Here is a 13,336-nt window from a genome sequence, read left to right on the forward strand (position 1 = left end):
TTCTAACAGGAACGCTTCAAAGTCAAGGCTAACTGAGGACTGCCTTAGTTTTCGCTGACAGCCGATAAATAACAACAACAAAAATATTGGCAAAACAGCTATAAAGCCAGTGTGGGTCAAAGGATATGATTAGTGTGGTTAGTGATTTTTATTCATGCACATGGCTTTTTATACTAGTTAATTCTAAAATATTTAACAAACAAAAAAATTATGAAAATAACAAAGCACAAGCAAGACATACCTACGGTTGCAACGTAATCTAATTCAAAGCATTTTGTAATTATTTTAATTCCAAAACATCTTAGCTTAAAACACACATGTAAACAATAACTACTGGAGAGGCTTTTCAATGCAGTGCAACCTAATTAAACTACAGCATAAAGAGACACTACTTCCAGCACCACTTTGCTCACAAAGGCCCAGCACACTATTAATCCACTTTAACACAATTTATAGGGTACCAACATCGACTGTCCATCGGCATAAAATTACATGAATCGTCCTTATAGTGTCTTCAACGGACTAAATTAGCCAAACTGGCCTTACTAATTGAGGAGAGTAAAGTACTGACTCGTCAATGAGCAGAGATAAATAAGCAGGCAATGGGAAGAGCATCAATAACTATAATAATACAGGATGAACATTAAGCAACGGTAACGGAGGCACAATAACCTTAAATACTAATTTCCACTGCTATGATCCAAGTTTCTACTTTAATGTCTGCTATTGAGCGGCGGCATGGATTCGTTTTAACTCCCTTAATAGCTATTTTAATGGCAATTCAATTTAAATGTATTCAGATTGAGGCCAAATCCAAAGACAATATTTTAACATGTTTTTTATTTGGAAACACACAATTAGGCATTTTGGTGCAGACCAACAATTTATCAAATCACATGGCATTTACACTCTTTATAGTAAACAGTAACACTCAGACATAAACACTTTGCTGTTCTTTGTAATTTTTATACAAACTTTATTTCACCAGGACTATTTAATGTTAAGTTGAGAAGTAAACCGTCAGTTTTAAATATAGTATTTAATCTTGAAGCTAATTAAGTATATACTTTTAAAAAAATAAATAATTTAGGAAAATATAGATCTAGAAATACATTTTTTTAAAGACCTAAAATGTACGCCGAAATAACATCCGAAGGCCACGGGGCGGAATTGAGAGGCTGAAGAACATCACCTCGTGTTAAAAATGTTCCAGAATTGGGTCTGTATGTGACAGCGGTAATGCATTATGCGCTTAGTTTTGAAGATGGCATACTGCCATCTGCTGTCTGGCAACGAAACTTCATCATGCTGTTTAACTTGTACCACCCTATGTTTACACAATAAGGAGGAAGGGAGGGATCACTCAGAATAATTGGAAACATACGGGACGTTTAAAAAAATAAGATTAATGTGGTTGAAAAAAAAAAAAAAATCCACATAAAATCCTTAACATGGAATAAAATGGCATTTGTCCAATCATACAGAGAACTCAGTGTACCTGTTTAATTGGAACCGCCTTATCTGGAACATCAATCCAACTGATGAAACAAAGAGTCCATTTGCATTTCTCAGAAAACCTACCGCATTTTGCTGCCAGTAAACACATCATTCATATAGCCTACGATATTTGTACCCTCCCTATCCAGCTGCAAGGGGATTAATATAAACGTCGCCAGCAGCATATTCTAGAGAACATATTCTAGCCTATCCCAGAATGAGCTGATCACGGGTCAACTTGTTCTCTGTCGCTGCGCGCGTCTCCAGCATCGGCCGCTAGCCGTCGTCACGCATCTGGGCTTTCGTCGTCCGATGAGAAAAACAACGGAAGCCGATGAGGGGCACCGCGTCGCGTGCAGCGCGAGCTCCGGCCGCCTCCGCGCTGAGGCTTTGGGGGGGTTGTAGTTCACGGAGAGCAGCTCCAGCGCGCCATCGTGGAAGCGGGGAACCGCAGCTCCCATGATGCCCCGCGGTGGAAGTCAAACCGTCACGCTTGTGTTTTGCTTTTTTTTTGTTGTTATTGTTTCGGGTCCTTGGATCAACCGAGTGCGAGGAGGAAAGCGCGTCTCGTGGTTTGTGGTTTTCTCCACGCATTGTGACAACCGTGTCTGATAGAGGGGCAGCTCGCTTATACATCTCACGGAGAAGTCGGGGATATAAAAAAAAAAAAAGGTAAGCGAGATGCGCTGGACGGCCGAGACGCGATGTGCGCAGATGTATTTTGTAGTTAACAAAGCCTGTTATTGTCTCGCCCGACATGCAGGCGTAATATGCACAATGATAATTACCCAGTAGGCTACGTGTCCAAATTATAGTCTGCGGATTGTCTAACACGTTTGTCTTGCTAAGCTTGCGTCGACGGTTACGACACAAAGTTTTCTGACATGTGCTAATGTTGGGCCTCGAGCGTCTCGCTGTGTAACGTGAGCCCTCCTGGAGGATACTGCATATTTATGTCATGGTTATTTTTTTTAAGGGGGGGGGGGGGGGGGGAATCTGCTAAATACTCTGCAATATTTACATAAAAGTTTGTTCGAAGTTCAGCGAGATGCTTTACTGAAATAGAAAACCTGAAAGCCATATACTTGTATTTGATCATGAGTTACACGGGAGATAAATATAAAGTATGGGAAAGTCACATTTAACCCAAAATCTACAACTTAAAGCATTTTTCCCTCGCATATGTCACATTAGAACTTCTGGGACCGTATACCTAACATTTCCAAAATGAATAAATAATGCTCCCTGTAAGCCACACATGTCTCCATGGAGGTATAATTTGAACCCTGTACACACTGGAGATCCCATACAGCTTGTTCTGCATGTCCACACGCGATCGTGTACAATAGCAAATGAAAGCAATGACTGAAATAGCCCCAGTGAAATATGTAATGTGGCTCAAAGGCCATGCTGCGACTGAGCTTTAGTTCCTGTGTCCTCTCGTCAAATGGGGGCTCAGTCGGGATATCATCTTACCCTGGATAAATATCCACCGCCTCCTCGCTGTCTTTTTTTTGTTCTCCAGCGGTCACCTCCCACCCATTTCACTATTATTTACTCTATCCTTGAATGCCAGTTTTCTCCTAACATTGTATTGAATTGATCTAGAAAAACACCAACTTGAGTTTGAACATTGTGTTTTTTTCCCCCAGTAGGTGGAAAACCGCCTCCTTTCCTTTGTGTTGCCATGGAAAAGCCTTGGCGAGTGGAGTTCAGAAACGTGGGCAGCAGTTACTTCCCTCAGAGCAGAGTGGATTGCCACTACACACTTAACACACACCACAACTGGGCCAGCAATGACTGGATAGGGCTCTTCAAGGTATTGTTAAACCTGATAACTGTCACAGCGAATAAAAAGTTTATGCATCAACTACAAAATAACAGCGTGTTTTCTCCCTCAGGTTGGATGGTCGTCAGTCAAGGAGTACCACACGTTCGTCTGGGCTCTGGTGCCGACTGACTATCAAGAGGGCACAGATGTCAACTGCTGTGTGCACTTCCAGGGTACTCATGCCCTTGTTTTCTAATTGTATTTTATTTCCCACAGTAAGCCTGAATCTATACTGATACGGTGCTTAGATCAGCGCATAAAACCTTCGGCAGGAGATTGATGTGTCTGTAGATTGAATTGCTCTCCCGTACACACAAGGCTGGCAACCGGTGTTTTAAAATGGAGCAAAACAAAAGACATTTCTAATTTAAAAGAGTATTATCACAGATTTAAAAGGGATAATATCCGAAACACAAGAAAATGTTATTCTCTACTTGTCTCTGACACAAGCTCTTTCATGGTTTCAATTCATCTTTTAAGGATGCAGGGGTTTGAGTAATGAGGACGGAAGACAATGATTTTGTCAAAGCCTGCTCTGATTACTACTGGTCAAAAATACAATGCGCCTGGTTCAGTGCGAGGGGCAAGTATGCAGCAGGTGTGGCAATGACCTCTAGTGATTTATCACTAGCTTTGGCATGCTGACGATGTCATTCTTCATTTGACAAAGAGCTCAGGGAGGAAGGTCTAAAGAAACCGCTGATGCTTCCTTGTCTTCATCATCATTGCGGTGATTTAAAAAGAAGGTGGCCTGCACTCACTGTGACCTAAGCCGGGGCTGTAAGTTACAATACAGCTCATAAACTTTGCTGTTCCTTCTGGTCAGTTTTCCACATTACAGTTCACCTGCTGTGGAACAGAAAAGTAAATCATTCTAAACATGAAGCTGTAGTCTGTGCAAGGTGAGGATAATATTAGGTGATGTCATTTTACGGGCTGGAAGAAGACCTCGGCTGTACTTCGCTGCTCACCGGTAGGAACCGGTAGCTTCATCGGTTCCTGTCCGATGTGTTTAGGGATAGAAAATGACAAATACAAATATGGTAGGATATGAACAAATATAATTATGGTTATTTATTTAGTAGCAAACCAATACTGGTAAACATATACCCACTGGGAAATAATAATTCATGATTTGTCTCTAAATAATAATAATTTGGGAGGTTAATGTGCACAGAGAGCATGCAAGTTAACTTTGTAGCACCATTACCGGACAGGATGCTTCCTTTTATTTGCTTAACAGGTAACTTTTATATTTAACACGTGTAGGCGTCACGTTACAATTAAATTGTTTAAATATCAACTAGTTTGATGGCAAATGAATGAGATTGTTGCCACTCCTCACAGACGCCACTTTGACATGTCATTGCAGAGCAAACACACAAGCTAACGCTAGTTAGCTAAGCTAAGTGTAATTAATGACTAAGCTAACGGTAACCGGTTTCAACGACGACACCGTGCTAAATATGAACCGGGTGAACTGAACGGAGCTGACAGAAAAGTGGACGTTCGAGCTAAACAAAGTACGACGGGAAATAAGCACATGTGACATGTTCTCAGTACTCTATGAACACCGCTTCCCAGTTAGCTTGTCCTGCTACGTGGCCGCTGGTGCGCTATCGTTGGTATTCAGCGCTCATCACGCACTTTACAGAATACTAATGAAAACAGGGACTCACTCGAGGTCAGCTGGACTTATGGACGATATGTCTGGTTTGGAAAAGTCTGTTCCGGCCCGGTGTAAAGTAGAAATGACCTCACCTCTTTGCGAAGAAACATCGGGATGAAGTATAGCGCCAACTAGCGCAGCGCCATTTCCCTCACCTGGCTGCTGCCCGCTGGTGGCGTAAAGCTGTACTGCAACACTCATGAATCAACGTTGCTGCAATACAACTAAAAAACTATAAAAATGCACGTTGAATTATAATATGTAATGTATGCATTACAAAATTAAAGCCATAACAATGTGTGAACTCTGTTGTATGAGTTCCAAAAAACGGTTTAGATTTAGAGTAATATTTTTAAAAGGTTATTAAATCTTATTAATTCCGAGGTAGTTAAATGATCTAATCATCGATAGTGCATTTAGCTTCCATGATGTTCTTTTTTCAAAACAGCATGCTGGGAAGCCAGCTGAAAATCAGGTTACTTTGAATCACAAATATTCTTCACTAAACCCCCCCCCCCCCCCCCCCCCCCTGTCTTTCAGCCTCCTACCTTCCCAAACCCAGCTCCCAGGACTATGAGTTTGCATATATTGATGCGAAGGGGGAAGTGGTCTGCTGCAGCTCCGCGTTCACTTTCTGCGCTCCCAAGCCCCTCGAGGATCTGGTGACCCTTGAGGAGGAGCCCCATGGGGAGGAAGGAAGCACGGGCATGTTGCTGGTAGTGCCTAGAGCTGAACTGCTGCAGGTGAACATAACAAAACAGAGTATATTTACCTCATGGGCTAGTGACGGAGAGTATGTCATCAGTTACGTAAATGAATGAGTGCTGATAAAACACATCAGCAGGGAAATCAATACTGATGTTTAATGCTGACACACAAAGACATAACGACGATTCCCAACGTGCTCCCTCCATCACCCCCCGCGTGTCTATCAGGGCCGACTGCAGGAATGTCTGCGAGAGCGCGCCGAGCTGCTGCAGGCGCAGGAGGTGGCGAACAGGCGGAGGGAGAAAGATCAGGAGGAGCACAAGAGGGCGAGGGAGGCCTGGGACAGAAGGCACAGGGCGCTGGAGAGGGACGTCGCCAGGCTGCAGGAAGAGCTGAAGCAGAGTCGAGAGAAGGTCGAGGGGATGGAGATGGAGCAGAAGGTGGCGTATTGAGCTTGGAAAATGACAGGCAATATTTATTTGTTAATGAAAAGCACATCTACGCTCAAACAGCATTATGTTCTTTTCGACGCAAAATTACCATTCAATAAAATGTCTTGGTTGTTAAATTACAGTTTTAAATGTAATGCATTTTCATATTGGTAACCTGCAGTATGTCACGATGAATTAAACATTCATATAAAGATGGGAAATGCCTCTGGTCTGTTAGGATGTGCAGGCTTTTGGGGAATCACTGGCCCAGGAGAAAAGTGCTTTATTGGATGCGAGCGAGGCGAGCAAAGTGCGAATCAAAGAGCTGGAGGAGGATATCAAAACCTTGGCTCAGAGAAGTGTGGAGAAAGAGACTGAGTTGGAAAGGTGTGACATTTAGTATTTTTATTTTCCCTTCTCTCTGATTTAGTTTTATGTGGGTCTCATAAATACTTTTGATCATCAGTAGCTAAACCTTTGTGTGCAGGATTAAAGAAAGAGCGAAGAGGGCGGGAGCTCAGAGGAAGGAAGAGGAGGGTGACAGAAAGAGCCTGCAGGTAATTCTAATTCAGACCGAGCAATATATCTCCGTAAAGTCTGTGTCTCGGTGGTTATTCTCTCACACACCTCACTCTCTTTCCCCGTCTTGTGTCGTCTCTCTCTCTCAGTCAAAGCTGGAACAGACAGAAGGTGAACTCCGAAGTCTGTCTAAGGAGTTTCAGGTCTTAAGGAATTCACTGGCCCAGAGAGACACCAGTGTCCTGCAGCTGCAAAACAGCATCACCACCCTCACCCAGAAACTCACCGCTGCCCACAGGAAGGAGGTCAGACATCGCTTTGGAAATCAGAGGAGGCGGGTTGGAGAGCGTGGCTGAGAATAATGTTTGGATTCTTAGTTAAAGGAAGATCAGGCAAATGTTAGAAGTATTTGCAGGACCTGATGCACACACACGGTCAAAACCACTGGAGTTGGGCTGTGTTTTTTGATTATCCTTTGGGATTTGGGCTATTTCACTTTCACCACATTTAAAAACGTTTAATGAATAGACTGATAAACAGATTTCAGTATTCAAATGCACGCTTCCCTGTCCCTTTATAACCAGGCGCAGAACGAGGCCACGCTGAAGGAGATGCGGAGCCTGCGGGAGCGTCTGAACCTGAGCGAGCGTGCCGCAGAGGCCCTGAAGAGTGATCTGAGCGCCATGGTGGCCCAGAGGGATCACGGTCAGGCCGAGATGCATCAGGCTCGTCTGCAGGCCGCCCAGCTCACGCTTCAGCTCGCTGATTCCAGTCTGGCCATGAGAGAGGGACGAGCCCGCTGGGCCCAGGAGAGGCAGAACCTGCAGCGCACTGCTGAGGTATCCCTGCAGAACGTAGAATCAGATGTCTTGATGTCTGTTTTTTACACAAGGTCTAATAACTTTAAGGTGAACGTGTTTCATTCTGACGTATGTGTGTGTGTGTGTGTGTGACAGAAGGACCACGAGCGTCTTGAGAAACTCAGCACGGAGATGCAGAGGACGGAAGAGAGGCTGCAAGAAGAGCGGATGGAGAGAGTGAAGCTGGAGGTTGAGCTTGGGAGGGAAAGGGACTGCAACCGGGTGAGAAATACTACAAAGAACTCATTCAGTGTTTCCCGCTTCAGGTTCATTTTGCGAGTACACATAAGTTTGTTTGCGGTAGACAAAACTATATTTACCAGAACAGAAAAGAGGGTACAGCAATCATCTATCTTTTCTTTTTCAAGAAAAAAGTTCCTGCTACCCCTTTAACATCACAGAACTGTACTCTATATACTACACATGGCCATTCTGAAATCACAGTAACTGTTAGTTGCTTCTAACAAGTTGCTTCTGATATCTGGCTGGCAGGTTCAGCTGAGTGAAACCTGCAGGGAGCTGCAGGAGCTGAAAGCCAGCCTGAGGGTCGCCCAGAAAGAGAAGGAGCAGCAGCTTGCAGAGAAACAGGTCAGAGACGCACGATGAGCAATCAGCTCAAATCAGCGCTGACAGAAAGTCTCTAAACAGAAAGAATCTACATTCTTGATAAACATGTGTGGTGTCTCAGGTCCTGACTTTATGAACTTATCAGCTGATCTCGAGGCTAATGAATGGTAATAACAATTTAAATGTATATGTCTTTTCCTTAATCTCCTAACAACTGCTGTAATTCAGTCACTATCAGCCTTAGATTAAGTAGACATTTGGTTACAATTTGTACCCCTTTATAGCTTGAGTGCACCTATTTATTTGTTTTTAAAGCTGTGCATTGATAATGTATTCACATGCTAAAGCTTACTGATGGAACATATTCACACGTATACAGGGGTAGAGGTTGTCCCAAGTGTTAGGAATCTTCTATTTGTTGTTGTCTTCCCAGCTGTTATTGTGCAATATAAATTGTTTATAGTTCAATATAAATCAGTATTATTTCACAGGAGTCAGTGCTGCTGCTGTTAAAGTGTTTTTGTTGGCTAACCACCGTTGCGATTGTTTGCTTCTGCCACAGTAGTAGTCAATGTTTTTAAAATCAGTGTCCGGCTTAATTTTAACATCTGCCGTATAGGAGCATCGCATCCAATCTGTGACACGTCGTCAATCTGGCAAATGTCCAAATGTTTATTGAACGGTGATAATGATATTTATGTAAAAGCAAAGTTGTCTGTTTGTGTGTGAATGTATTTTATGTAGCTTTAGCCTGAAGAAGTCAGACCAGGAGAGTTATGACGGGGGGGTGGGGGGATGGGGTGGCTGCTGAAGCCACCGTGTGATACGATGGCTGTATTTTCACTACAGGAGTTGATGGAGTACATCTGTCAGCTGGAGCAGAAGATGGGAACAGCGGTCGGTGCCAAGTGGAGCGCTGCCCCGATTGCCTATACAGGTGACTGGAGCCCCGCATTCATCACCTGTGTGCCCCGCAGATGTGAACAATAAAAGAGTTAACTATCGTATAACAGCGACACTAAATATGACTCAGGACACCACATGTTGTGGGGGGGGGGGCGACAGAAGAAAAAAAAAAAAAAAAAGAAGTGAACGCTTTTTCTCTTCCGTCCATCCGGCAGATCTGCCTGCGAGCGCGTTATCGGACTCCGAGGACGAGAACCCGGAGGCTTTGCAGCCCCTCCGCCCGCCGAGGCCTCTGGGACACTACAGTCTGTGCGAGCAGGGCCAGCCCGACTCCTTACTCCTGGGCACCCCTCCCCCCTCCCCCAGGGAGGTGGAGAGGAGCACAGTGGTCATCAACCAGCCGGCCCCGCTCTCCTCGCCGCGCCAGGCAGACGCCGACCGGCAGGCGCACAGCTCTGATTCGGTGAGACGCGTCACACCCGTCGCCGTTCAGCATCGCCGGCGTCCTAATAGATAAATGAGCAGTGCCTTCCTGCTGTCCGCCGTGCACACCGGTTTAACGCCGCCAACGGATCGCTTGATGCCGATATTATCTTTGAGGAGCAATTATGCCGCTCCTCTGCAAGTTATTTGTCTGTAATGGCTGCTGTGTGTGTGTGTGTGTGTGTGTGTGTGTGTGTGTGTGTGTGTGTGTGTGTTGTTTCTGGTGTTAAGGAGGAGGAATCTGACACACTCAAGTGTGGAAGACACGGCTCTGGGGAGGAAACGGCACTTTTGCTGCCTGAACACACGGACACTGTTCTCAGGTACAACCTCCCCTTCACGTGTTCATACCTAGAGTACACACAGACACACACACAGAGCGTGCACAGACGCACACATTGACCCAGCCAAGTGTGTATATATACACAGTTGTGAGATATTTTTTAATTTTGCATTTGCTTCGTATGCTACTTTAGAACTCGTCTCCGATTTTACTTGTTGTTTCATATTGTTGAAAAAAGTGGTATTCTGAGAACCTTCTCCAACTCTGCCAGTTGTGTCACACTGTTACACATGTAACTATTTCATAAAACTCCTGCATTCTGATTGGATACATGGACATGCTACTTGCCTTCTCGTGAAAGATATTCCATGTTTGGTTTACATTAATGAAGGGTTTAGCAAGTGACTATGAGACAACAAATTGAGCACAGTTACTGTTAAATGCAGCTTTGCATTGATGGCTGCATACTAAAATGAAAATGTCTTTCAGGTCAAACAAGCCAACAAATTTCTTCCTGCCACGCTGGCTGGTTTTAAACTCCAGCAATGCATCATTTTTTTTATGAACCCATGACTTGATTTGTGTGTACAACCTTACTCTGCAAAGTAATTAGTGAACACAGCAGCCAGATGAATGCAGTGGGGTAAAAAGTTTCATAGTTTTATCTTAAATTTAGTTAAATTTAAGTAAATTCCTAGAATATCTAGGAAAGGACAAACGTAGGAATTCACACTTCCTGAGTACTGAATCTTCACACACAGAAACAAACTCATAGCTCGCTAAAGCACACGGACACATGCGACCAGTTATTTATGATGACAAGTTGACAATGGCAGGAAGATGGAAGTTTTGAATGTGTGGTCGTAAAAGAAGTTGAGTCGGGGAGACTGTGAGACAAAGTTGGGGCTTGGGAGGGGCAAGATGGGAGGACAAGGGGACAGATAAGTTGACAGCGAGCTGTCGCAGTGATTTACCTGAAGGGAGTACTTCAGTCACGGGCCAATTTTCAGCATCATTAAAGCTCTCTCTCTCTCTCTCTCTCTCTCTCTCCTACTCGGCCGCTCCTTCAATCCAACCTCCTTTTCCTCCCAGACTGGGTGTTTCTTTCAGTCGTTCACACTTGCTCTGCTTTGCATCTCCCTGCAGTGATGTGGCGGACACCTCGCTATGGTAACCTGCGGATGGCGAGTGGCCAGAAGGAGGACAAAGGAGGACAAATGAGGACCTTCTCGGTGTTTGTGTGGTTCTATAATACTTCCGCTAAGCACATATGCAGCTCACTCACTACACAGGGAAACTGGTAATATGCAATTGACATCATATCTGCCGTGAACCCTGGGTTTCCCCTCTAACTGTCGTGTTATTATTACTGTGGCTGTCTTGTCGTTTCGGAATGACACGCGGTCTTGTGGGGGCAGGTCGACACTGACGGACATAAGACTGTTGCACAGTTGGACACAGCTCGCTCTTGGGCGTGGCCTCTGGCGTTTGAGAGTTATCAAGCCGGAGCAGAATTATTTTGGTTGAATCATTGCAGTGTCGAGAGCTTAACGATGGATGTTATGCCGTTTTTTTTTTTAATAACATTTGTTATTAGGATTCATGACATTATGATGGTTTTTGCAGGTCCAGCTCCACTGGAAATCATGGCAGAACTCTCCAACATCAATTTCTCCACAGCAACTTTCAACGCTATTCACGGCAGCATGAAGTAATAATGATACAGCATCATAATTATACTGCAGTAATGTGGGTCTACGACATCATATTTCCCCTCCATTTACTCACAAGTAAGATTTGATATGCACTTTCTTGAATGCAGGAGCACTTGATTGCTGTCGTGCAGATGCAGTTAAATAGATTTAGTGTTTCAGAGATGCTCTAAGAAGGAGAAGCATTTAAAAAAAGAAAGCTTATTGAGCAGATTGCGTTAAAGTCTATTAAATACACGGCAGATGCAACTTTCTACTTCAGTACTTACATATAATCATTGTTATAGTTAACGCTCATGCTTTACACAATAGGTCCGCTGTAGTCTTTTAATACTTAATGGATTTACAAGCTGGCAATTAGGATATTATTGTTACAATTTCTTATTTTACAGAAACCTCACATTCACGCTGTTATAAATTTGTGCCTAAAATAATTTAAAATAGAGTCATCCTCAAAAAAAATCATCTTTTTAGATGCAGTGACACAGTGTTGGTATTTTCCCCGGGCCCTATGGCAATTTACTGCCTAATAAAAACAGCTGCCTGCCTTTTAATCAATACTGTATGCATTTTTCATGATTTCTATTCATAATTAACTTGAGTTATGCTGCGATTAAATTATATTCAGGTTTAGTTTGAAAGAGGTGTTTTTCACGCAGCCGTGAGACAAAACTTTCCATGCTTGGCTAAGAAAACTTTGCTTGATTTTATCTGCTGTATTTGCACCATATTTTTTATTACATAAGAGTTTTTAGATGAACGGCTGATGAATGGATACCTAATATGTCGCTTCATCATTATCTTAATCATTACCATTGTGTTATCTACACCTTTTGCTTTCGAATACTCACTTTAAAACTTGATTTATGAGAAATGATTTTGCAGGACGTCGGTACTAATGAAAGGGAAAGGCCTGTTGCGTTTGAGGACCAGGATTATGGAAGGAGTCACCTCTCATTTGCCTCGTGTCGCCGGGTGTCCTGGGGTTGCAGTTCATGTCGATTCTCCTTGTGTGGAGCCTGCTATTCTTTCTTATAAGATAGTTCACTACATGTATTCTCCATAGTCATTGTTTGTGGTTGTAATCCAATTTTGATGTGTTAGGGGTGTTGTGTTTGTCTGTGGTTCCGCTGAGAGCTGCCGTACTTCTGCTCCTCGCCGGGACGCCGTCTCCGGTTGCAATAAAGCTCCAGTGGTTACGGTTTGTTTTGAGGTTTTGTGTGTGAAGGTTTATCCCACATGTACACCGCCGTGTTTTGTCTTACCATTCATGTAATGGGATTCGGCCGGGGTTCAGTAATAAAATCGTTTATGTATCTACTATTGGATCTAATGCTTCTTTTTCTGGCCAAAGATCATCGCAACATTTTCACGCGTCATTCCTCACGTGACAGTTCATTTGTAATTAACTATGACTTTTCTTTTCACACAGCTGTATAACCTATATGCCCCTTTGGCTCGTTGCCTGTTTCACATGCATTTTTCATGCAGGATTTTCTCTCCCCTCGCCTTCGGCTCTCCTGCACCCTCAGGCCTGACCTCCTCATAATCTTCACCCTTGTGCCTCCCCTCTCCTAAGGCCGTCTCCCGTTCACTCTTTTAAGCCCCCAGCTCCCTTCACCACACTCCCTCCATCTGAAGTCTGGGGCGACGATAGCTAATTATAAAATCAATGATGCTGGGCTGCCTAGTTTACAGCCCCCTCTAAAACCTTAACTGGGAAATCACTGTGGGATTGATGACTCCCTCAGTCTTTATCTCTTTTAATTAGAAATGTAAAAGATATGAAGACCCAGAGGCCAGAACACATCTCCTAGTTTTTTATGACCCCGACACCCGCCTTCCCCGGCTCTCACTACCCTTCCCCAAA

At 43.8% G+C, this 13,336-nt stretch overlaps 1 protein-coding gene across 1 annotated transcript; it reads left to right on the forward strand.

The window, feature by feature from the left end:
• The first annotated feature begins 1,640 nt into the window (after positions 1 to 1,640).
• Positions 1,641 to 12,787, forward strand: calcoco1a (calcium binding and coiled-coil domain 1a). Its single transcript, XM_078091444.1, has 15 exons — positions 1,641 to 2,169; positions 3,150 to 3,316; positions 3,399 to 3,501; positions 5,538 to 5,740; positions 5,933 to 6,145; positions 6,375 to 6,523; positions 6,624 to 6,693; positions 6,805 to 6,960; positions 7,240 to 7,494; positions 7,612 to 7,737; positions 8,008 to 8,103; positions 8,932 to 9,019; positions 9,204 to 9,451; positions 9,703 to 9,794; positions 10,901 to 12,787. The coding sequence occupies exons 2-15, from the start codon at positions 3,185 to 3,187 to the stop codon at positions 10,926 to 10,928; spliced, it is 1,959 nt and encodes a 652-aa protein (XP_077947570.1). The 5' UTR covers positions 1,641 to 2,169; positions 3,150 to 3,184; the 3' UTR covers positions 10,929 to 12,787.
• Positions 12,788 to 13,336: the final 549 nt, after the last annotated feature.

The sequence above is a fragment of the Gasterosteus aculeatus genome, chromosome 2 (genome assembly GCF_964276395.1).
Source record: "Gasterosteus aculeatus chromosome 2, fGasAcu3.hap1.1, whole genome shotgun sequence".
In the NCBI taxonomy this organism is placed as follows: domain Eukaryota; kingdom Metazoa; phylum Chordata; class Actinopteri; order Perciformes; family Gasterosteidae; genus Gasterosteus; species Gasterosteus aculeatus.

What these genes read in the sequence shown, in the direction of transcription:
- calcoco1a (XM_078091444.1), top strand. Translation starts at nt 3,185, where the DNA reads ATGGAAAAGCCTTGGCGAGTGGAGTTCAGAAACGTGGGCAGCAGTTAC. An exon ending in CCGCTGCCCACAGGAAGGAG is followed by an intron (nt 6,961 to 7,239) that starts GTCAGACATCGC and finishes CTTTATAACCAG; the next exon opens with GCGCAGAACGAGGCCACGCT. An exon ending in CACACGGACACTGTTCTCAG is followed by an intron (nt 9,795 to 10,900) that starts GTACAACCTCCC and finishes ATCTCCCTGCAG; the next exon opens with TGATGTGGCGGACACCTCGC.